At 45.8% G+C, this 24,903-nt stretch overlaps 1 protein-coding gene across 8 annotated transcripts; it reads left to right on the forward strand.

Annotated features, from left to right (window-relative positions):
- Nucleotides 1-22: 22 nt before the first annotated feature.
- On the forward strand, nucleotides 23-22,509 carry LOC110559538 (Fc receptor-like protein 1). 8 transcript variants are annotated; one of them, XM_060378532.1, is made up of 11 exons: nucleotides 23-148; nucleotides 12,371-12,492; nucleotides 14,411-14,689; nucleotides 15,475-15,762; nucleotides 15,908-16,186; nucleotides 16,348-16,473; nucleotides 17,458-17,482; nucleotides 20,009-20,085; nucleotides 20,234-20,305; nucleotides 20,790-20,821; nucleotides 21,790-22,509. In XM_060378532.1, the coding sequence occupies exons 2-11, from the start codon at nucleotides 12,480-12,482 to the stop codon at nucleotides 21,859-21,861; spliced, it is 1,263 nt and encodes a 420-aa protein (XP_060234515.1). In that variant the 5' UTR covers nucleotides 23-148; nucleotides 12,371-12,479; the 3' UTR covers nucleotides 21,862-22,509. The 8 variants fall into 8 exon arrangements, with proteins under 8 accessions (XP_060234515.1, XP_060234513.1, XP_060234516.1 ...); XM_060378530.1 differs by lacking the exon at nucleotides 23-148 and adding an exon at nucleotides 9,038-9,164 and having other exon boundaries at nucleotides 12,371-12,391; XM_060378533.1 differs by lacking the exon at nucleotides 23-148 and adding an exon at nucleotides 9,038-9,164 and having other exon boundaries at nucleotides 12,371-12,391; nucleotides 14,558-14,689.
- The last annotated feature ends 2,394 nt before the right edge of the window (nucleotides 22,510-24,903 follow it).

The following is a 24,903-nucleotide window of genomic DNA, read 5'->3' on the forward strand; positions in this document are numbered from 1 at the left end:
TATAACCACAGTCATCTCATCCATGGAGTGATCTTCAGAAACTCTCTGAGCAGCACAGTCCGGGGCTCTGGTGGCAGCTCTGGTTGTCCTGGGGTTAGTCAACACTCTCCAGGGACTGGATATTGTGACACACAGTAGAGTTCTCCAGGTAAGTGGGTTTCCAACAAGTTATTCTGGACCTGGGAAAGGATATTTCTCACATATGACAGAGACCAGAAGAAACACACAGATAATCACAAAACACACGTACAGAGAGGAGCACACACGAGGTACAGCAAGGTCCAGGGCAGAACTTGGGACCCAATGGCATCCCTGCCTTTATGTAACAAACCGTGCGTAAGCAGAGTAGTTTTATAGACTGAGTTGTCTGGTATTGGTTTTAGTACTGCTAACCAAAAGAACCCTAACCAGTTTACTCATTTTAAATTAATGAAGTGGTAATTTACCCACATTTCCCGAGCCTGATCAGATAAGCTAGTTGTTAGCAATGCAGAAATTGCCGTTGCATTTATACAACCAAACTCACAGATACGACAGCGCAGGGACAGGGCCTATGATGGCTGTGCCGCTCCAAAGAGTTGACCATGAGTGCACTGGTTTGCCTATTGAATGCCTAAAAGCTAACAGTCACAAATAAGAGAAAACTACAATAAAAAATTGCTTGCTGGGGTCTAGGTTACATTACCAGGATGATTTTTCTAGCTTCATCCATTTTCTTGCTAAATGTATAGTTTCATTTTTAAATAGCTGAACATTATTAAATTGTATGTATGTACCCCAGTTTCATCATTCATTAGTTGGTGGACAGCTACACCGTTAACAATTTCTGGCTATTTTGAATTAATCAGCAATGAACATAGTGGTCAAGCATCTCTCCAGCACGATGTTGAGTTCTTTGGGTTTACTCCCAAGAGTTGTGTAGCTGGATCTAACCCCAACTTCCTGAGGAACCACCACACTGATTTCCATCGTGACTGTACAAGCTTGCAGCCCCACTAGCAATGAAAGTGTTCCCTTCTCCCCACACCCTGGCCAGCATGAGCTGTCATTTGCTTTATTGATTTGGGCCATTCTGATTGTTGTTAAGTTGAAATCTCAGTTTTGATTTGCACTTCCTTGAGGACTAAAAGTGATGGACATTTCTTTAAGTGTTTCTCAACTGTCTGTGGCTTATCCTTTGAGGACTCTCTGCTGTTTTTAATTGGGTTGTTTGGTTTCTTGTTGTCCATTGTTCTTAGCTCTTCATGCATTTCATCTACTAACCCTCTATTAGATGTCCAATTGGTGAAGATCTGTACCATTCTGTAGCCTGCAGCTTTGTCCAAATGATGGAATCCTTTGCCATATGAAAGTTTTTCATTTTCAGAAGGTCCCATTTATTTGTTGTTGCTCTTAGTGCCTGTGGTATGGATGTCCTGCTCAGAAAATCTTTTTTTTGTACCAGTGAGTTCAAGTCTATTCCACATTTTTTTTCTTTATCAGACTCAGGGTATGTGGTTTTGTGGTGATATCTTTGGTCCATTGGTGTTGAATTTTGTGTGAGGAAAATATGGATCAGTTTGTATCCTTTTACAGGCAGCCATCCAGCTTGACGTGCACCGTTTGTTGAAGATGCTGTCTTTTCTCCAGTATGTATTTTTGGCTTCTTTGGCAAAAATCAGATGCCCACAGGTTTTCATCTTAGATTCAGTTCCTTTGATCATCATGTTTGTTTTTATGCACTACTCCACTGTTTTTACTGTGATGGCTCTGCAGTACACTTGGAAAGCTGGATGGTGGTGCCGTCAGTCATTCTTTTATTATTCAGAATTGTTCACATTATCCTGGTGTCTATGTGTGCACGTGTGTGTCTGTGTGTGTTTTTCCATATGAAGCTGAGAACTGTTTTGTTTTGTTTTCAATTTCTCTGAAGAATCGTGTTGTAACAACTATGGTAATTGTATTGAATCTATAGGTTGCTTTTGGTAGAATGACCACTTTCACAATGCTAATCCTACTGATCAATGAGCATGGGAGAGCCTTTCATCTTCTGGTGCCTTCTTCAATGTCTTTCTTATGTCATAATATTTGTATTATACAAGTCTTTAAATGCTTGGTAGGAGTTATCTCAAAATATGATTTTTGAGATATTGTGGAAGGTGGTGTTTCTCTGGTTTTCTTCTGTCAGTTTGTCCTTTCTAAATAGGAAGATTGCCAATTTTTCAGTGTTTATTTTGTATCCAGCTACTGTACTGAAAGTGTTAATCAGTATAGAAGTTTCCAGGTGAGTTTTCTTTTATATATAAAATCTTATCACCTTTAAATAAAGATACTCTGACTTTTCTTTCCGGTGTGTCTCCCTTCCTCCTTTGGTTGTCTTATGCTTTAGCTAAGACTTCAAGTACTATATTGACTAGGTATGGAGAGTGAAGAACCTTGTCTTGTTCCTGATTTTACAGTAAGTGCTTGAAGTTTCTTTATGTTTAAGTGGGTGTCGGCTGTGGGAGTGCAATAAATTGCTTTTATTATGTTGAGATGTGCCCCTTCTGTCCTAGTCTCTCTAGAACTTTTCTCATGAAGGGGGTGTTAGATTTTGTCAAAGGCCTCTTTTACGTCTAATGAGATGGTCATGTTGTTTTGGTCTTTCAGTCTCTATATAGTGGGTTATATTTATCAATTTTCATATGTTGAACCATTTCTGCATCTCTGAGATGAAGCCTACTTGATCATGGTGGATCTTTTTAATGTGTTCTTGGATAAAGTTTGCAAGAATATATTGAAAAAAATTCATCCATGTTTATATGGGATATTGGTCTATACTTTTCTTTTTGTGTGGGTCTTTGCATGGTTTAAATATCAGGGTAATTGTAGTCTCATAAAAAGAATTAGGACATGTTCCTTCAGTTTCTGTTTTGTGGAATATTAGAGTTAATTCTTCTGTGAAGGTCTGATAGAATTCTACACTAAATCCATCTGGTGGTGGCTGCTATAACAACAAACAACAACAGTACTGTTCTACTAGGGTCAGAGATGGGCTTAGATCTATAGGACAGGACAAGAGCCTCCACAGAGGGCCACTTTCATATTGAAATCTTTTTTCAGAATTTTATATGTGAATACTGTATTTCCATCATTTCCATCCCTCCTCCTATCCCCTCCAACTCCTTCCATGCCTCCTCCAAATAACTCCCTTTCAAACTCATGACCTCTTTTTCATTGTAATATATATTGCAGTTAATACACATAATCTATAATATATTTATATTAATATTAAATTAGTTGACAAAATACTATATTAAATATATATTCTACTGAGTCTATTTGGTGTTACACACACACACTTACACACATATGTATATATACATATACCTGTGTTTAGTGCTGACCATTTGTGTCTTAATTACAGTTTCTATTGATGTAATAAGGCACCATGGCCAAAGCAACCTAGAGAGGAAAGGTCTTTCCTATCTCACTTACCAGGTAGGGCAGGGCAGGAAGTCAAGGCAGGCACCTGGAGGCAGGAGCAGATGCCCCAGGCTTGCCCGGCTGCTTTCTTACTCACCACGGACCCCTGCCTGTGGAGTCACCACCTCTGTTGGGATGGGTCCACCCACACCAATCACTAGTTAAGAACATGAAAAGCAGGCTTGCCTACAGCCCAGTCTTACAGAGGCATTTTTCACAACTGTGGTTCTGTCTACTCAGATAACTCTGGCTTTTGTCAAGTGGACAAAAAAAAAAAATAGCCTATCAGGCAGCTCACCCTGAAGAGAAACAATTCTCCCTTGCTCCAAAGCAGTTTATGCCTTGTAGCTCTTCATGTACCATGCAGATCCATTTCTCAGTGTCTCACTGACCGAGTCCTCAGGGTATCAAGCTTAGCGATACTCACTTAGGTTTTATTACTCCCTTATAGCGTTGCCTTTAGTCCCTTCCCATCGACATCTCATCCCCCAACAGAGGCTGTTTTTGCTTCCTTTTCCCGGATACCTTGCTACCAGGAGCATGGACACAGTCACCTACACAGGCTGCTGTGACTTTTTTTTAACTGTAAGATGAACTTCAGTTTTCGGTAGAGGTAGTCAGGAGCCTTCAACAAGAAGACTCACTCAGCTCATATGTGACGTGTAAGCCTTATTCTCTTCACGGCTGTTTTGAAATGCACCATATTGTTTTTTCTCTACATCCTACAAGTCTTAGCTGGTTCAACAAGCCAAAAAATAAAAAAATTAAAAAACCAAACCAAACCAAACAAACAAAAAGACAAGTATACAAACTAGAAAAAAAATGAGAATGTTTCTATTCACAGCTATGACTAAATGTAAAAATCCTGGGCTCAGGGGGTCCTGCAGAGCCTGATGCACCAACGAGAACCATGAATGGAGAGGACCTAGACCTCCTGCTCAGACATGGCCGATTAGCAGCTCAGTCTCCATGTAGCTCTCTGTGGGAGGGGATCAGGGGCTGCCTCTGTCATGAACTGAGCTGATCACTCTCTGATCACTCGCCCCTGATGATCCACTCTTGCCAGGCCATGGAGGAAGAGGATTCAGGCAGTCCTGATGAGATTTAACAAGCTGGGCGGATGGCAATAGTGGAGAACTCCCTGTTTCAGTGGACTAGGGGAAAGAGAGAGGGGAAGATGGAGGGAGGGTGGGACTGAGGGAGTTGAGGGAGGGGGCTTCAATTGGAATATATAATGAATAAATTGTGAAAAAAAAATAAAACTTAGAAAAAAATGCTGGCTCTACCAAAAAACTACTCTTAAGTTAGCAAAATTTCCATATACAAAATTAATTGTATTTATATGTAAAGCAGCAATTAAACTTGAACATGTATAATATTTCTGCTTACAATATAATCAAATATGAAAGAACCAAGGATATGTTCAACAAAAATGTAAACCACCCCAACACTGAAAACCATATAACTCCGGGGAGAACTGTTAAAGAACACCAAAGGTCACAGGACTAGATTGTTAATTATCTACACCGTTTTCTTGCCTGAAAGAGAGGATTTCTGAGACATAGCAAACATGACGTAACTATAAAATTTGTAAATTTGACTTTGCCAAAATAAGAGAACTCTTTGAAGTGCATTGGTAGGAAAATAAGAGGTAGATTCATAAACTGGTCCAAACTGCCAACCACCTACAGTTCTACCAAAAAGACTCTCTCTCTGACTATACCTGAAGTTAGTAATTGGATAAATAGCTCTGGCTCTAAATAATGATATACATTATCCTATTTAGACACTGCAAGACAGAAAACATGTAAAAGTCTACAAACACAGAACAAACACTCAGAGGGAAGCTGGTGGGTCTGAATGGCTGAAAAGTAATGTCATGGTGGGGGCTCAGATGTCTGCTAGGAATGTAAAATCACTTACAGAAAAAACTTTTCCAAAGTTAAATATCTCCAGACCCAACAATCCCAGTCAAATATTTACTCAAATACTTACACACAAGGGTTTACAGGTATTTTGTCAATAAGGCATGAAGAGATCTCAGAAATACTAAGCTAAGGAAATAAATTCAGAAACAGAATAAATATTATACATTTTCATTTTTAGGAAGCCACAGATACTAATCTAATCTATAGTAACAGAATGCAGATAAACAGTTACACAGGCTTGGGGTGCCTGAGAAGTCATAGGTACACACACATACTCACCCACACACACACACTCCACAGCCAGCCTGGGAGAAATGAAACACTGGATTCCACGACACTGAAACTTCTATGGAATTAAAATTTTTTTCTTGTTTTTCAAGACAGGGTTTCTCTGTGTAGCCCTGGCTGTGCTGGACTTGCTTTGTAGACCAGGCTGGCCTCACACTTGTAGAAATCCACCTGCCTCTACCTCCCGGAGTGCTGGGATTACAGGCGTGCGCCACGGTGCCCGGCCATACAGGGAGAGTGAAAGGAAGACCCCTGGACCCAGCTGGAGCGGGAGTTTTCCTCCTGGGACTCCACACAGTTCTAACCTGTGACAGTCCACCTTCCAGGGTGGATGCAAGCCCAGACAAGGACAGGTCAGTGGTGGGCAAATCACACCTTGACCAGGACTGCGCAGAGGCGCACATTGCTACCCAGACCCCTTTAAAACTTGATCTCATGCTGAATCGCCAAAGATGGGCTAGGGAGATCACTGTATCTCTTGTCCCTCCTAATATGGCTACTTGGAGTAAATATCCTCTTTCTGGTTTTGATATTTATCTGGCTGTTCTCAGTGACCCACTGAGGGTGAGCAGCAACAGCTGACTAGTGTTTTCTAAGCGGGAATGTACCAAAGTCCCTGTCCTCGGATCCCTGAGAGACAATGGGACAGGGGTTCTCTGTCTGAGCCTGGCATAGTGGGCTTGTCAAGGAAGGAGAGCTCCTATCCCCAAGGAATAAGGAGATGGCTTATTCTGGAGTGAACAAGAGTGATCATGGCCCAAAAGCACAGAGTCAGGCCTTTTTTTCTAAATACCACGTTCCAACAAGGTATCAATTTTTACAGTACCAGAACAAAGAAAGTCATAAAGCAAAGCACTTTTCAAACATGTCAGCAGGTACATCAGGTAGGTGGGTTAGAGCACAGCAGGGAGCCTCGCACATTTATTAGATTATCTGGTTGGTGAAAACTAGGGCTCCATTTGGACATTCCCCAAAATGTGCCTCAGATTGACAGAAGAGGCTGGCTCATGTACAGAGGACAGCAATGGGGAGGCATAAAGATGCCCAAGATAATTCTGGCCCTGGACTTGCAACATTCCAATGTCTTCACATCACTGAAGTGCTAGTCAGTCATTCTTTGCAGACATGGCTTTTTCCAGGAATTCTCACTCATAGGGTCAGACTGTGACCCGATGTTTAGTAACCACATACATAATGCTGAGATGATACAAATATTCTAGAACAATTACTATGGTTGTATTTAAATCAGTTTAGCTTTGTCTGAAACCATTGCCTGTATACTTATTGAAGGGACTCTGGCCAGCCCAGCACGGCAAAGCTGGCTCTGGCAGGCCTTGCCCTTCTCCCCCAGCCCCTCTGCCCTACTAAAACCCTTAGATTACATTCCTAAAGCTGGCCCCCAAGGTCTATTCCCTTATCCACCCACTTCCTCCTCTCGAGGCTGACTACCAAGGCCCAACTATCCAAGTATTGAAGTCAGCAACCAAAAGCCCCCTTTGGCTCATCTAATTAACCTGTCTAACCCTAACACCAGGATTCCCATTTTATGGTTATAAACTGCTGTCTGCCTATGGGCCTCCAGTACAAATACACCTGCCCCTTCCCCTTGTCGTCCGACTCCCCCTTTCTCTTGTTCCCTTCCCATTTTCCCTCATGCTCTCTCTCCTCTCTTTGTCTCATATTCCCTGTCCTATGTCCCTTTGGGGAAAATAAGTCACCTTTGTGCTGAGAACTTGGTCTTGGGGGTCCTGGGCCAACAGTTTTCCTTTCACTTATGATGAATTCATTCTAGTTTATGCTAATTGCACTCTGATGGGCAGAATTTTTTAAAAGCCTTTTAATCTATGAAGCAGTGTGGAAAGATATTTTAATCTGAAGAAATCAAAGGGCACTGGAGCAGGACACAAAGGAAAAGAGATGTGAAACTGTTGCAAAAGCCCCTCCCTCCTGGACTTCCTCTTCTGCATTTCAAGGGGTGGTGGCTTTCCTGTTGGTCCTGAAAGTTTAAATTGGTCAGCCGTCTTCACAAGGGTTTGCGGACACAAATGTCTGGTGTTCACAGATTTCCCTGGACATTCGGCTGGGCTACCTATCGCTGGGCTTATGAGGATCGGAAGCACGGAGACGTCTGTGTGGTTTAAAGCTGCTGGCCTGATGCTGGGGCAGTCTCTCAGCTAGCTGTTAAAAGTTACCGTGACTTCTCCATACCATCCCTCTGCGTGGCTCTCCTACCTCTTCCTTCTTGACCGACCATCTCTTCCTCTCAGCCTGTGTCCCTGCCTGCCCAGAAGTTCAGCCCCATACTCTCTGCCCCAGCTCTGGTTCTCAGCTCTTTATTACACACACACACAAAGCCACAGCCCATTCTGAGCCAATCAGCAACAAGACAATAATCTTTTGGGCAGGTGAGAAAGGACAAGTATTTACGTATAGGAAGCTGGTGCTAGGCCATAAAAGTACAGTACCAAAATTCTGTCAGCAGCCAGGCACAGTGCATGCTTTAATCCCAGCACTCAGGGAGGCAGGGGCAGGTGGGTTGCTGTGAGTTTGAGACCAGCCTGGTCTACAAAGTGAGTCTAGGACAGCCAAGGCTACACAGAGAAACCCTGTCTCCACAGCACAGAATTAACAGTTGAAAATACAGGAACACACCTCCGTGTGAGGGATGGTCATCCCAACAGTTGCCAGTGCCAGTGTTTCCTGAAGTTGAGTTCACTTCTTTTCCTAATCCTTCTCTTTGCACTTGATACCCAAACTTAGACGGACTTTTCAATCTCCCCTCACAACTCAGCCTTCACGGATTGCCTGGCTATTGTTAATCTTAGATGGTAAAACATTCAAGAAATGTTTTAAAATAAAAATGGTTTGTTCCCCTTTAATCCATAAAGAGAATCACATACAAGCTTCAGGTAGCAAAGAAATGGTGACAGAAATGCTACAGAAAGCAATGGGAGGAATTGCATACCCTCCCCTGGTGTGAGGGGGAAAGGGTGTCACAGATAGCAGAGTTAGTGAGGAAGGAGATGTCTTCCAGGGCACACAGGCTAACCGCTGAGAACGCGGCTCCTGTATCTTCCTCCAAATACCTCCCAGCTTATGACGCCTATGATTTCCTGTGAGGCTCACCAAAAGCCAGAACCATCTGCTGGAAACCCCTGAGGTGCATTTAAAGAGAGCTCTCATCTGCAGATGCACTGGGAAGTCCTGAAATTTACCCAAACCACACGAAGGAGAGTATCTTAGATGTTTCAGCTCACGAAGGGGAGTGGAGAGTAACCACTGGGCAGTGTTCAATTCGCACATCTAGCTCTGTAAGCTCACGCTGAGTGCAGGTTAACTTCCGGTCCCGACTTCCTCAAACCTCAGGCGCTCTGCCTTGTATTGACTCCTATGTGAGTAGTTTGGTTCTGCATTTTTTTCTTTTCTTTTCTTTTGGTGAGAGGCACCTTCAAGGTACCATCCCCATGGTCCTCATGCTGCCTTGGCTCCTGCTGTTGCTCTGTGGTGAGTTGGACAACTTAGAGTGCTGTCTGGATCGGGGCTCTCACTGCTTGAAAAGGGGTAGAGAGTTTTAGGAACTACGTTTCTGACTGGCAGTATTCAGGGATGCTTGCTTCGTGTGTGTCTATCTGTCTGTCTCCCTCTCTCACACACACACAATGTAGGCAACAAATTGGTCTCTCACTACCATTATTTTATGTCTTCTCATTACTCCTCAAACTTAAATCCTTTTGGGGCTCATTTTATAACTGATTAAGAAAATTCTCTATATTTCTAGTGTCATGTCGACCAATGACCAAAAACCTCCTGTCTTCCTCTCGCACGTGAACATACCTCGTCTCAAAGATAGGAGTGTCCACTTATTCATTTAAGACCCTTTTGCCTTATGTTTTCTCTTCCACTCAGGGTTAGGGGACCATTCCTCTATTCCAGCTTATTCCCAGCAGTGCTGGAGCATACTTGGAGAACTTTTTTTCTCATCCTTGCACCATCTCTTTCTCTCTGCTCTCGGTGACTTCATTTCACTTCCCCGATTCTTTAATCTTTGTTTTTAGTTACACTGAGACTCACCTTTCCTAGGCTCTTGAGACTTTTTCCAGATGTCAGTCAAAGCAAAGAACAGTTCCATCATATCAAAGATTCCTTCGTGCTCTCAGTCTTGCTCTGCGAGCGCCTCTCTCATCTTTAATCCAGGCAAATGTTCAGTTGTTTCAGATTTTTTGTTTTGTGAACTGGCTTTAATCACCATTTATCCCCTCTATGCCTTTGAAATTGTCCTGGCTAACATCACCCACAGCTTCCACGTTCCTTCCCCCAAAGGTCATTTCCGTTTCCTGCTTCCTCAGCCTCTCAGAGACAGACACAGTGGATCACGGGAGACACAGTTAACTTGATTTCCAGAATGCTATGTTTCTGTTTTCTTTCTGCTTCCTGTTTGCTGCTCTCACTTAGCTCCTTTGCCAGACTGAATCTGTCCTCAATATGTTGACAGTTTTGAAGTGGATTTCTAGACTTCATCTGTAGTTTTTTTCCAAATTTACACAACTTTTTGTCATTTAATGAGTCATGTTAACTCTAAACTTAATCGTATCTCACCAGCTTTGACTTAGTCTTTAAAGCCTTCTCATGTAGTCAGTCAGTGGCTACTCATGTATCTACCAGCATCCTAAACCGCTTTCTTGATTCTTGTCAGCACTACACCACACTTACCCAGTTTTCCTCACAACTTTTCTCTTTCAATAAATGTCATCATCATTTTTCTGGTTGCTCTGTCCCAAAACTTAGAAATAGCACTTAATAACTCTCTGTCTCTCTCTCTGTCTCTCTCCCCTTCCCGCTTTCTGTCTCTCTCTCTCCCTCCCTCTCTCTCATGGCCACTCTCCTCATGGTAGCTGCTCTATGCCCCCTCTCTGTCTCTCTCCCCTCCTCCTCTCTGTCTCTCTGTCCCTCTCCTCTCCCTCTTCTCTGTCTCTCTTTCTGTCTCTCTGTCCCTCCCTCTCTCCTCATGGTTGCTGCTCTATGCCCCCTCTCTCTGTCTCTCCATCTCTCTGTCTCTCTCCCTCCCTCTCTCTCTCCCTCCCTCTCTCCTCATGGTTGCTGCTCTATGCCCCCTCTCTCTGTCTCTCCATCTCTCTGTCTCTCTCCCTCCCTCTCTCTCTCCCTCCCTCTCTCCTCATGGTTGCTGCTCTATGCTGGGAGTGCACTGAGTGTCCCGTTGTATTGATGTTTGAAACATCAATACAACTCACTTCTCTGCTTTATTTTTCATCTGAGCATCATTCTCTGAAATAATATTCTATTTTTATCAACATTTTAAAATTAAAATAGAATTCTATCATTCTTTGTCCTTCCTCTAACCCCACTCATGTCTCTCTCACTTCATCACACATTGATAATCTTTTTTTATTATTACTGTTCCATATACATACATAAATATATAACTACAACCTGTTGAGTCAGTTTATTATGGCTTGTGTATACAAGTTCAGGGCTGACAACCAATTAGGGAACTCATCTCTAGAAAAGGATAGTCCTACACGCACACACACACACACACACACACACACACACACACACGTGTGCACACACAGCAGTGATTATTTGTCTATGATTCTTTGTCTAGGGGTAGATTCCATGAGCTTCCCCTTGTGAGCTAGCATGTGAACCAATATCATTGTTTGGGCCTTCTCTAGGCAGCATACTGTTGAGGTGTCCCTTGTGTTTCCTGTATACACACTATCTCAGCAAACTTTCTAGTCCTCTATGCCCACAATCACTTTGTCTTCACTTCCGCAATGTCCTCCAAGCCTTAGCTGTGGCATTGTCTCCCACGTTAGCAGAGAGTCCTTGCCAGCCAAGCATGCAGAAGTACTTATTTATGACTGAATATATAAATATGACTTTCCTGCCAGCTCCCTCTGAGTCCTTGCTACTATCTGAAGAAGTAATTATTCAAATAAGCTTCTAATGAAGTAGGCATTTCAAACTAAGCATAATAAAAATAATTATTATGAGAAAATCTTGATTGGATCTTGAAGAAATATTAGGCCCTATTCTCAGCACTCTGTGAACACTCACACATCTCACTAGCTCAATCTCACAGAGGAGGAGCACCCGTGCCAGGACCTTGTGGCTTGTAAGAGAGCATGTGAATATCAATATCTCTCCTAACTAATTCAGCCCCTGCATTTTCCCTAGAATTTCTCCTACTTGACCAATAAGATGCCCAGATCTTTGGATTAGGAGAGAATATTTGAGGAGCTCTAATTCTTCTCTGGACCCAAGCATCCGCTGCTGGAGTGCTGGCAGCCTGTGGGGTTCCAGGCCTCCTGAATGAGACCTTTATTCCTTTTGTTCGGCTGTTGTTACACCTGGTAGGGAGTCCAGAGATGATACTTCAGATTTTTGAGAGGAGGAAGGAATAGGGGACAATGGTAGAGGAACAGACAGACAGGCAGTTAAGAACAAGGTTCTTCATCACAGAGACAAAGGTTACCAAAAATTACCCTATAAAAATTACCTTCATAAAAAGAACATGAAGAAGAAAGGAATTCAAGAAGGGATGCAGGGAAAATGGCAGAAGAAGAGGGACTTGTGGGGAAGGCACAAGGGAAGGAGGGGGTACAGTTGGGAGAGCCCTTCAGAGAAGTTTAGCGGTGTGTGTGTGGAACTGACTGCTCTGGTCTAGCCTGTGCTGGTTTCTTTTCCAGCTGTGCCCTGTGAAGCTGCTGGTGAGTTGTGCTTCCCAGTCTTCCTCGAAGGCTAGGGGTACCTTGTCACCCCAATCAGCACACGAGGCCTGTGGATGACTGACCAGCCATGCCTGTCCTGGGTAAAAACTTCAGAGACTTCTATGTCTGCCCAGCGGGGTGACACCTCAGAACCAGGACCAGTCACACCAAGATGGCAGAGAGCGTCAAAGGTTTACGTTAGAAAGGGTCTGTTCTCCTTCACAGGCTCCAGGTCCTGGCCGTGGCTTCAGCTGGGATCCACTGCCAAGGGCTGAGAAGATGAAGACAAAGAGATGCAGGGCACAGCACTGCAGTCAGTCCTCAGCCACGCCCAAAATCCAACATGTCTGCTGCTTCCTGCTATTTTTAGCTCCACTCTGTAGTCTCTCTCTCTCTCTCTCTCTCTCTCTCTCTCTCTCTCTCTCTCTCTCCTTGCTATAAGCAAATTTAATTGATTTTCTTGCCGCAAGGATTTTTCACTGTGAAGCATTTATGCAAATTAACCATGTATCAACTGTTCCCTTGCACACACACTGTTAGCCACAAGGTTTAAAGAGTGTCTGGTGCACCCAGCAGCAGGGTCAGGCTCCTCAGTGGGATCAGAAGGATCTGGTCCTCTGGGTCCCTTGCTGATCTCGAGTTTAGGCCATGTGTGTGCTAATGCTTTGTGTGCCTTTGTCTCTCTCTCACCTCTAAGCCCAGCCACCTAACCACAGCCTGACCAGAAATATAAACCCACCCAAGGACAAGGAAATTGCTGCTTTACATGCTTTTAAGAGAATCTCTGATGCCTGAGAATTATCTGAAACAGGCTGTGATCTGCAGGCAGAGCCCCAGACTCTTGCAGTGAGGCGCTGCTAGCTAGCCTCTTGCTCCTTGTTCTGTTCACCCAGTCAGAAGAGAGGTCTGTGACAGGGTCCCCCATCCCTCCCTCTGCTCAGCTCCAAACTCTGTGGAGTTAGCAGCACTCGAGGCTGACTGCTGGCATCACTGACTCTACAAAAAGTCATCCTGTAGGAAGGGTCTGAGGTTAGACAGTGAACCAGGAATTACCAGGGATCCAGAGGACTTGGTATTTTCATCTGATGAAGAGAGAAATAATTTCTTTTAGGGAATCTACTGAAGTCTCCCAAATTGGGAGGCTCTCAGGGCTAAGCAAATGAGGAAGATGAGGAAAGAACCTCCATCACCCTTACACACTGCTAACACCCCAAAGCCTATATCCCTACAGCTTAAGGCATGTGTTAGATTTTCACTTTATCTCACACACTCTACAGAGGTCTGGGTAGAATCGACAGATCTGGCCTGTGCGGACAGCAGGCTCAGGGCACTTCCAGCAGGTGCACTCTCTTTTCTCCATCACGAACTGCAGCAGAGGGCTAAGGGAAGAGGTGACAGAGAACAGAGCCCCTCTGAGTTGCTTCGGTACCGCCCCCAGGTCCCCTGCTGTACCTTTGAAAATGATACTGTGGGCCTAGGTGTTAGGGAGAGGAACCATTTTCCTTGTCAAGAGGGTTAGCTCAGTAGTAGGGCACTTGTCCAGGGTGTACACAGCCCCATGGCTTAGACCCCTGGTACTACCAAAATTAGGGAGGAGGACAATGACAGTGACAACAACCAGAGGAGGACAAAGAAAGGAAGAAAGGGAGGGAGGGAGGGAGGGAGGGAGAGAGGGAGGGAGGAAAGGAGGGGAAAGGCAAAAGGAAAGAGACAGAGACAGTTTACCACAACCTCAAGCTTCTCATTCGCAAGTGACAGTCATCAATATACCTGCACTGTCAGAACTTCAAAACTTATGCCAGAAATAAGATACTGAGATCTAAGTAAAATCCAGATTGCCTTCTGGAAGCTAATGTCAACACACAGGGTCAGGGTGCACCAGAAGGGGCAGGACGGGTTCACAGCAAAGGGAAACTCATGAGGGAGGTGGTGGGAGTCGGACATCCTACTGGCTGAGGACACAAAAGATGTGTAATCACAAATACTGCCCTGGAGTTTGTGTTTCTGTGTTTTCTCTAGTGCTGTCTCCCCATCCTGTGCTAGAAGCCAGCCCTTCCAAACCTGTAGAGGGGCGTTCAGTGACCCTGACTTGCAAGATCGACCTCCCTGCACAGAGGCAATCTGTCCAATTCTGCTTTTCCTGTAATGACAACTTTCTTGGGTCAGGCTGCAGCCGCTCCCCAAAGCTTCAGATCCCCGCTCTATGGAGGAAATGGCCAGATTATTACCAGTGCATAGCAGTGACCACAAGTCTCACAACCAACAGGTGGAGCCTGCCAATCAGGATACCCGTGCAGAGTGAGTGTGTGCGGAGCTTACGCTTCCAGACTGAGAGCTGAGGAAAAGAGAGCAGAACAGGCCATCTCTCACAGCAGAGGAGGCACACATTGCCAGCAATCAAGTAGCAAGGGCAGGCTTTGTAGAAGTGTGTAGGGAAGGCTGTTGGAGAAGGGTTTATGGGAAAGCCTACAACAGGAGAAAAAAGATTTTTTTTTTTTTTTTCTGTTTTACTATTCTGGACCATGCGTGTGATTCCATGTCAGAGTTGATAATCACAAGCAAATGTCCAATACCTCAAACATGCTAATACTTCAACACTGGTGAAAACAACACCCACCCCCAGCTGTGAAAAGCTTGAACAGCACACATGTAGCAGATGTGAATGAATTCTGGTGTTGTAGAAGGTAATGACAGTAATACATTTACAAATGGATATTGGATCTACAAGAAGTTAAGTCATCTGACTAAACACACACACAGAAAGTTAAGAGTCTGAAGGAGTATTCCTAGCACAGTTTGATTTATAACTTGGACTTGAAATCACTAGAGGGAAGTATGTTATCCTAGGGTGGGAAATGACATCACATACTCTCACGGTAGAGGAATGGTGCTTTTCTCACCCTGTGACTATCAGCCAAACCTAAGATGATTCCAGTTCAGCAGAACACCAGCCCCAACTTAAGCTATAAAAGAAAAAATCACTGACTTTGCCAGCAGCCTTTGCTTTCAAGACCTCCACACCTCCTCCTCCTCTCTGAAACACTTCCTCCTCAGAGCCCTCCTCATTACCTGTGTCCCCACAGGAATCCCTGTCTCTGATGTGAGCTTGAAGACCCGGCCCCCTGGGGGAAGGGTGATGGAGGGAAACAGGCTGGTCCTCATCTGCTCCGTTGCTAACGCCACTGGAAACATAACATACCTCTGGTACAGAGGGGCCCGGGGTTCAAACCTGGGAACAAAGACACAGCATTCACTAACAGCAGAGTTCGAGATTGCCGAAGTGAACAGAAGTGACGCTCAGCAGTACTACTGCGCAGCTGACAACGGCTATGGCCCTGTTCCCAGTGAGCTGGTGAGCATTGACATCAGAGGTGAGTCACACAGATACCCATCCTGGCCAGCGGGGCTCCTAGGTGCACACTCCCCCTCCACACTCCCCCACTCCCCAGGACGGGCAGACGTGCTGGGTCCGCGGCCCGGCTCCGCTCGGCTCTCTAAGCGTCCGCCGCTCATCAGTTCCAGTGTCTCGCCCCGTGCTCACGTTTGGGGGCGCCGGAGGCCGGGCTGCGCCGGGGGACCTGGTGGAGCTGCGCTGCGAGGCCCCGGGAGGCTCTCCCCCCATCTTCTACCGCTTCTACCACGAGGCCGTGGCTCTGGGGAACGCTTCGGCCCCCTCCGGGGGAGGGGCATCGCTCAACTTCTCCCTGCGCGCGGAGCACTCCGGAGCCTTCTCCTGCGAGGCCAGCAATGGCCCGGGCGCCCAGCGCAGCGCCGCCGTGCCTCTCAACCTGACGGGTATCTGTGGGTCTCCCCAGCCCCGGGAGGGCGCCAGCGCTGCCCGCGGTGGCCCGGCCGTGTCCCGACCCGGGCGGGCTCCACTGCGCCCTAGGGCACGGGTGGGGGAGAAGCCGAGGGTCTGCAAACCCAGCCCCTTCCTCACAGCAGCTTGCGCGCAGGTCTCTCCGCCGCCGCCGAGAACCGCCGCCGTCTTCCCCCGTCAGGGGTCACTGCGTGGCTGCTTGGCTGTCTTGGCCTCATCACCGTGGCCCTAATAGTTTGCTACTGGCTCAAGAGAAGACTAGGTTGGTAACCGAGTGGATTCATATTTCGCGGCCATAACCTTCCTCCCTGAGACACACCGCACCGTGCAGAGCGGAGCTCACGCCTGGTCTCCTCGCCTCCGTCTTCTTTTCCGTAGCTTCACAGCCTGTGAAAACACCACTTTGAGGAACGTTATTTCTCTCTCATATGCTACCGGCTGATGTCTTTTTCTTCGGTGGTTTAGCTTTTATGTAAAAGGAAACTTTTTAAACCAGTCCGCAAGCACAGAAGAGGGGCGCTTGGCGGCTCCCCCTCGCCAGCTCCAGGCCTGGCATCAGGGCGCAGTCCTACCCAAGGGCGTGCGCTCTTCCTTCCCCCCCGAAACACAGTCAACGTCCCTACAGGTGCTGATCATTCCTGTACAGTTCTCACTTTGGGGAAGAATATCATTTTCCTCCTCCTCCTTCTCCTCTTCTTCCTCTTCCTCCGTTGTTCCCCATTCTGAATTTTAAATTACTTACCTTCCCAGTTTATCACAACCCATAATTTCACATGTATCTATGCTTCACCTTGGTCTCCTGTTCTCTGCTGAGCAAGTTGAAGATGGGTCAGTAGAGGCCTGGGTGGGGCTCTCAGTGGAATTCCAAGCCTTCCCAACGTCTCCCGACACAGCCTCACAATCTCTCTTTCTCTATAACCTGGCCATGTCAGCGCCTGGCTCTGGGGCTCTAGGCAGGCTGAGCTTCATCAGGGTGGCTGCAAAATTTAAAGCCAAGCGTGTAACAGACAGAAGGTCCCGAACCATGTTTCTAGTACTTACAGGCTTTGGGAAGTTGATTTAACTCTTCTGTACCTGAATAACCTTAATTGTGACACGAAGCCCCCAGAAATATCTACCAGATGTCCCCTGGGGACAGAGTGCCCTCCAAACTGAGCACCATCAAGGCAGGAGGCAGGGCAAGAAGGGCTCCGCTGATACACCACGCTCTTATTTATTTATTTATTTTTTATTTTTTGCTTTGCAGGAAGACAACTGGATGGTCCAGTCAGGTAAGGGCCCTGCTTTCTCCCATGTGCTGATGAGGCCGAAAACATTTTTATTTTTTTAGATTATAGTATAATTACATCATTTCACAATACCCCTCCCTGCTCTTTTTCAGGTTCATGGCCTCTTTTTTTTGTTGATTGCTGTTTATACAAATATTACATGTATATATTTCTAACCCTAAATACAACCTGCTCAGTCTGATAGTGTTATTTGTGTGGATGTTTCCAGGGCTGTTGGTATTAGATAACCAATTGGTGTGCTCTTCCCCGGGGAAGACTATGTCTCCCACTCCCAGCATTCCTTGCTTGCCTGGAGCAATTTGTATACAGTCTTTCCCACTTTAGTCTGTCTATTTGGGTCATCTTTGTTTAGATAGCCATGTTGGTGAGATCTTATGGATGAAGCCACAGACTTCACCAGGAGACACAGTCTCACAATCTCTCCAGCCCCGCTTCTGTTATGTTCCCACAGCCTTTGGTGTGGGACTGTTTTGTAGATGTATATACCAGAAAGAGATTTCACAACTCTGCATTTTAATTGGTTGTGGTTTCTGTAAAGTTCTCCGTCTGCTGCAGAGAAGTTTCCTTCATGAGGGGTGAGGACCGCACTTACCTTTGGGTATAAGGACAAATATTTGCAATGCAGTTAGACATTTTCCTGGTTTAGTTAAGTGGCAGTTGTATGTTCTCCTCCACGACTGGTGATGTCACTAGCCCTGAGTACTACTAGCCACTACTGTACCCTTCAGGTTATTATGGCGTACTGGTTGTTTTTATGGTTCGTGGTCCATAGGAATCAGAGGTGGATAAGACTGCTCATTGCTTCCCTGCTCCTGGGCTTGCGAGGTGCCGTGTGGTACTATGAGACACACCTTTAAAGCCTTGATGTCCTTTCTCGTGAGCTGCCTCCCTGGTTTAGCACAGCTAAAACTCATTCTTGAGTTTCCCCCAGTGGCATTTCTCTTTGCTGATTATTTAAATCCTTTTGCATGTTCTCCATTGCTTCCTTCCGATGGTGCTGCAGTTGTCTTCCTTTGCTTGCTTTTGGTCTTGCCACTGGTTTATCCATGCAGCCAGCTTGCTTACAGCAGAAATGTTTGAGTAAATGGGAAAACTCTGAGGCTCTAAAAGTATTTTAGCGTCTGAAAGGTAAGTTGTATACATTACGTTTCTCTGAAATGCAAGACAACATAAGCAACACACTGAAAAAGTGATTGGTGAAGTTTGTTGGAAGCCTAGAGGAGGAGGATGTCTCTGAAATGCTTGAGGGGTAGACAGTTAGTTTAGGTATCTTCCACGCCACCAGTAAAGAGCTGCTCCACAGCCCCGGAGGTGTCGCATGTGTAGCTGCTCCCTTTTGCTCCTTCCCCAAGTTGCTCACTCTAGCCAGCTGTCCATGTTTAGCTGAGATGGACCACAATTTCTTTGCTTAGTATCCTTGCACTGTTCTAGAGTACTAGAAATCAGACTCCCTGATAAGCAGGCAGGTAAGGAGGAAAATCATGACTAGGTAATAAAAACGATGAACTTCCAAGATGGCCGTCTTCTTCCTCACTCCTGACCTGAGACAAACGCCTGGCAGCTCAAACCGATAGGCCCCTGCTGGTAGACTGGCTCAACAAGTTCAAAATTTCTCTTTTTAAAAAAGTTATTTATTTTTATGTGCATAGATGTTTTGCCTGTGTACCATGTGTGTGCTGTTCCCACAGAGGAGGGTATAGGATCCTCTAAGACTAGAGTTACAGCTGGCTGTGAGCCACCATGTGGGTGCTGAGAATTGAACCCAGGTCCTTTGGAAGAATGGTCAGTGCTCTTAACTGCTGAGCCATGTCTTTAGCTCCCAAGTTCAAGATCTTATCAGGACACTTTTACACACAGTTGTGGTCCAATCAGCCATTCAGTCTTTCTTCAACTAATCAACTCCAGATTAGGACTAAATGACTAAAAACAAGAAGAAGAAGAAAAAGAAGAAACCCTCAAGAAGTCGGACTTCAGCTTTCCAAGACCCCTCCCCCAACCCCATCCCGGGAATGCTTTGCTGAGGGTCTTTTGCAGTGTGCCCACTGTACGTGTGCGCCCGCTGTGTGTGCTTGCTGAGGGTCTTTCAAGGCATGCTTCCTCCCTCCCAGTAAAAAGCTTCTTCAACTGCTGATTCTGACATCTGCTGTCTGTGGTGTTCACAAGTTGTCTGCTGTTATCTGTGCACTCAGGATTCCTTCTGCCACTGAACTCTAACTGGCAGAGGAAACTGAATATGATCAAGATACCTACACAGTAACAGTTACGTGTGGGTGATATCATAGGGAATGAGTGAGCAAAACACGGTGTGTCTGGGCGGCACATGCTCTGGACGGGCACCACAGAGCCCCACCGCCCACAGGCGAGGCCTGGGTGTTCAACACAGAGCTGGCCTTCCAGCCGTTGTTTGCCCATGGATGAGTTCTCGGTGCTCCATGCTTTCCTTCACACTTAGCTGCCTCAGACATCATGCCTGGGACCTTTGGGATGGCATGTGTTTTGTGTTTGCAGGAGCCCGCGTAGGCCTGCGAGCCAAGAATCCAGCTACCTCAACTCGCCTGACACGGGGCAGCCCGTGTATGAGAATGGTAAGGCTTCCGAGACCTTCGTGGGCATGGCACAGCAAGCTGGCAAGGGTGTTGTCGGCTGCTAGGGGAGGTGGGGAGGGGCGAATGAAAGAGCATGGGGAAAGGACTGTGCCAACCTTTCTTGTCTGTGTCTCCTTTCTTGTTTCAGTGAGCACTGTAAGGGATAATGAAGTTTACTCGCTGGTGTACTGTACGCAGCAGGAGCTGGACCCAGCAGCAGGTGAGACATGGAAACGGATGAGTATTTCTCTGGCTTTTGTCTGTCCAGAACAGTCAGTAGCTCTGCTTGGCATTTTGGCAGCATTTGTCCTCAGGGCCAACTGTAGCGACTTGAAAACTGACCTTTGTTCTGGCAGCTGTGTCAAGTAGAGCCCAGTGCTGTTGTTAGGATGGCCTAGCAGCGTTTGTGGTTCACACCGCCCTGCACGCTCTGGGCCGTGTTCTACCATAGCTGCTGCTCTTGTCCCATCGTACACATGGCAGGCTATGACAACACCAGAAGTACAAAGTGTCTCCAATGGCAAAAGGGGAGAATTGCCCAGCCACCCCAGGCTGGCACATTTTCTGTGGACACTAAGGTAATTGTTCATGTGATAGAAAGGAAGACAGGAAATCCTGCTGGAGATCACTCTATGGAAAACAGGCAGGAGGGTGTAAAAGACTAAATATGAGTGGGCTCTCAGCATGCTTATTGTTCTCCGCAGCTCAGCACAGGAGGACGCACAGGACAAGCGAGGTAAGCAAGCCCTTCTCTCTCTCTGTTCTCTCTCAGTTCTGGAGACTGCCCTCGTGCCCTTCACTTTGCAGCCACTTGGGAGGAGGGAAATGTCCTGGTCCTAATCCGCCTGTGTAGTAGAGATATAAGCATCTAGTTAGAGCAGTGAGGGGGGGTTTGGAGGCTGTGGGTGCATTTTCTTGAGCAATGTGCTGACGTGTAGTTCAGTCGTGCCTTGTACGTATTTAAAAGTTCTATTTATTTGAAAATTTTTATCCTAAAATACCAATGACCTGTACAGCCATCAGCTAGTGCTGTATGATTAGCAATATGAAGGGACCTAAATAAATACTGAATAAAACTGAGATAATGACTTGTATTGTGAAAAATTCATAACTTATAACTCTTGGGTGGTACAAAATATCCCATGTTGAGGGCTGCAGAGATGCCAGCACCTAAGAGCCTTCCTGCTCTTATAGAGGACCAGAATTCAGTGCCCAGCACCTATACTGGACAGTCACAAACACCTGCGTCTCCAGTTACAGAGGATCCAGTGCTGCCTTCTGCTCCCACTCTCATGTGCACAAGCTCACATATAGATACACACATATATGCACAATTTAAATTTTTTAAAGCATTCATGAAGCTGCAAAAGTACTTTCTGAAAACTGCAGGTGTTCTGACTTTGGTCCGACAAGTCTCACAGGTGCTTTGCAGTTGGTCTCAGGGCAGAACTGGAGTCCTTGGTGAGCCCTGAGAGCACACTCAGTTCAGTTTATTTATTCTGACACCTTTGAACCATGGCTGCCTGGAGAGTGGCCAGCAGAAGCACGCCTGGAGTGTCAGAGGCTCCTCTGACAGCGCCACCAGAAGACCACAGGCTTTCAAGAGGTTCCTTTTAAAGTGGTGTGTGTGCACATGACAAAATGCATCCAGGCCGACTGGGGAAAAGCCCAATGGCCTTGTCTTCTCTTCTTTGGTCCTTCCAGGTCTCCTTTGAGGGTTCTTCGAAGCCAAGGAACATCAACATTACATATGTGGACTATGGAGACACTATGTGAAGTTATGTGACCAGCAAGGGGTCCCGGGAATGCTCAGCACAGGGACAGCTGCCCGCGCCTCCCCAACATGTGTCCCTTCAGGGAACTGTTCTTCATCTACTGAGGAGCTGGGCAGGCCCGGCAGAACCACCCGAAAAGCAGCTGGGAGGATTTGCTGGTGGCATCTGGGTGGAGACCATTCACGTTGGAGCATGACAAGTGGCACACAGATGGTTATTTACAAGATGAAAATTGTGTGATGCAAGCTTGGAGCAGAGGGACAGTGAGATGTAGAGTGTACGAAGCCAAGCTCAGTGGCTTTACAGGTCTGTGGCGGAGACAGCTGTGCTGCTGTGCACATAATACCCAGTTTCCACCTGAAATGCCTGGCTCGGCGTGCCTTCAGTCTCTGTAAGTTTAACAGGTGCATAAAAATTTGCTGTGGTTACACTTAATTTTAGCAGTGTATTTTGTGTATATAAGCTGGTCTAAATCTTCTCAGGTTTATAATTTTATAGGTTTGAAAGGCTTACCAAGTTCTGAACTTGGTGCAATATTTATGCTAAGCTTTATGAATATAGGAACACAGTGTTTATTCTTGAGTCATCAGACTTCTGAAAACATGCTCATTTTGCTTGGTCTGTTTTAATTTTAAATCAATTATATGTTCACATTTATATATTAAAACAATTAGAGATTAAGTAAAAACTAGTCTTTGCCTTCATATGCCACTGTAAAAACTTAGCCTGTATTTCTCTAGGTGGTTTCCATTTGTGTACAAACACACATGCCTACAAATACTGGAAATCTAAAGCACAGCTATTCAAGTAGCTGAAACATTTCCAGGGCTGCATCTATCTGTATCTATCACACTATCAAAGATGGGGGGAAATTCTGTTGTGTATTCATATCAGAATATATGCATTTTTTACATAGTAAATCTATATAACCTAAAACTGATTGTTTTAACCTTTTTCTTTTTTAAGACAGGACTTTGCTATGTAGAACAAATTTGCCTAGAGTTTGAGATTCTCCTGCTTCAGTCTCCCAAGTTCTGGTGTACAGGTGTGTGCCACCGTGTGCCACTCATTCTAACAGTCTCAAGTGTGTAGCCCAGGGGCACAGTCTACTCACAACACTGTAACACTTTCATCAGTGATGGACCTTAAAGTTGTCTCAAATGTTCCTATGATGAATGCAGTGTCCATTTAAAAGTCCTCTCGTTTATACCCTCCTGTGAGTTATCTGAGGAATACGTTTGGAAATCTGAGCTAACACAGTTACTAAATGCTCTCCAGTACGTCTATGAAAATCTGCACACCCTCCAGCAGTGCAAGAGAGAATCAGCATGTGAGGGAGATGTAGCCAATTTATGTTTATAGTTGACTCAGTTGATCGTCTGTGTGTAAATTCCATTATTAGTGGAGATTACACTAGCTTCTTATGTTTAATATTTGCCTTTTGCATTTTTCTTCTCTTATTTTTTTTTCAAAGGTACAAAACTTCTGTTTTTAAGGTTAAAAAAACATTAAAGAGTCTTGTAAGAATAGATCAGGGTTGGGGATTTGGCTCTGAGGTAAAGTACTTAGCATGTTCAATGCCCCAGTTTGATCCCATACTCCATAAAAAAAAAGAAAGAAAGAAAGAAAAGAAAAAAGAAAAAGAAAAGAAAAGAAAAAAAGCAAAAATCCAGGGAGCCAGAATGCTTGTCCCATCTCCCTTATTTATGGTAACAAAGTATGGACCCCATCTTCTTTATTTACAGTAAGAAAGTAGCTGTCAAGGTCACTATGTGTAAGTTTTAAATGTCAGAAATTGGAATGCAGGCTGATATTTTTTTACAAAGTCTTGACCTGCTAATATGGACTCCAGTGAAGCAGGGACAATGATGCTGCATCATATTAAAAACAAAGTAGTCACCAGGCGGCGGAGGCGGTGGCGGCGGCGGCGGTGGTGGCGGCGGTGGTGCACGCCTTTAGTTCCAGCACTCAGGAGACAGAGGTAGGTAGACCTACAGGTTTCCAGGCCAGCCTGGTCTACAGAGCAAGTTCCAGGACAACCAGGGCTACACAGAGAAGCCCTGTCTTGAAAAAAACAGAAGCAAAAACAAAATCCAGAAAGATTTCTTTACGCTCTTCCACAGAGCCTTCTGTGAGACCCTGAGAGCTGCTTTACATGCCTGGAGTCTCTTCTGTTTCACCCGAACAAGCCTCTGTCCGGCCTGTATTCCTTAGCTGGATGATGAGAAGTGTGGCCGTTGTCCTGCCACTGCGAGGTGCGCCTGCTAGCCCTGCCTGGGAGACGCTTGTGTCTGTGGCGCCTGGGCTGCAGGTACTCGGCTGATGGACCAATTAGGTGACGAACCCAGACTACTTGCTGGGTGGCTTCAGGAGGAACCACTGCTTGGCTGGTGGGTAGAGTGCTCTGTTCCGATGCTGTGTCGGATGGAGGGATGCCGGCGCCGTCCCCTGGAGAAGTTGAGGTAACCAGACCTATTGGAAGGGCCCCACCATGTGCACTGGTCTAGCTGGCAGTCTCTGAGGCCAAGGCCACCTGACGGGCATTAAAACACCTTTCCCTCCGGAGATCTGCCAAGGGTTTGCAGAGATGGGTCTTATCTCTCCTAGGAGATCTGAAAGACTCTGTGGCCTGGAATATTACTCCCTTGGAATGCCCACAAAACAGACAGTTAACCATATGGGAGCAGCATGGTTTGGGGTTGTGTCCAGTCTACTAGATCCTGAGAGAGCGTCTGTAAATGAGTGTGGGCTCTCTGGATATCCCTGCAGCAGGATGGTCCAGGGATATCCAGGATGGTTGAATAAGAACGGCCCCTATGGGCTCATATATTTGAATGCGTAGTCACCAGAGAGTGGAACTCTTTAATAGGAATAGAAGGATTAGGAGATGTGGCCAGGCCCAGTTGGCTCTCTTTCAGCCAGTGGATGCCACCATGCCCCCAACCACGATGATAATGGACTAAGTCTCAAAAACTGTGAGCCAGCCCCAGTTAAATGCTTTCTTGTATAAGAGTTGCCTTGGTATCCTCCCAAAAGAAGACCC

The sequence above is a fragment of the Meriones unguiculatus genome, chromosome 2 (genome assembly GCF_030254825.1).
Source record: "Meriones unguiculatus strain TT.TT164.6M chromosome 2, Bangor_MerUng_6.1, whole genome shotgun sequence".
Classification (NCBI taxonomy): Eukaryota; Metazoa; Chordata; class Mammalia; order Rodentia; family Muridae; genus Meriones; species Meriones unguiculatus.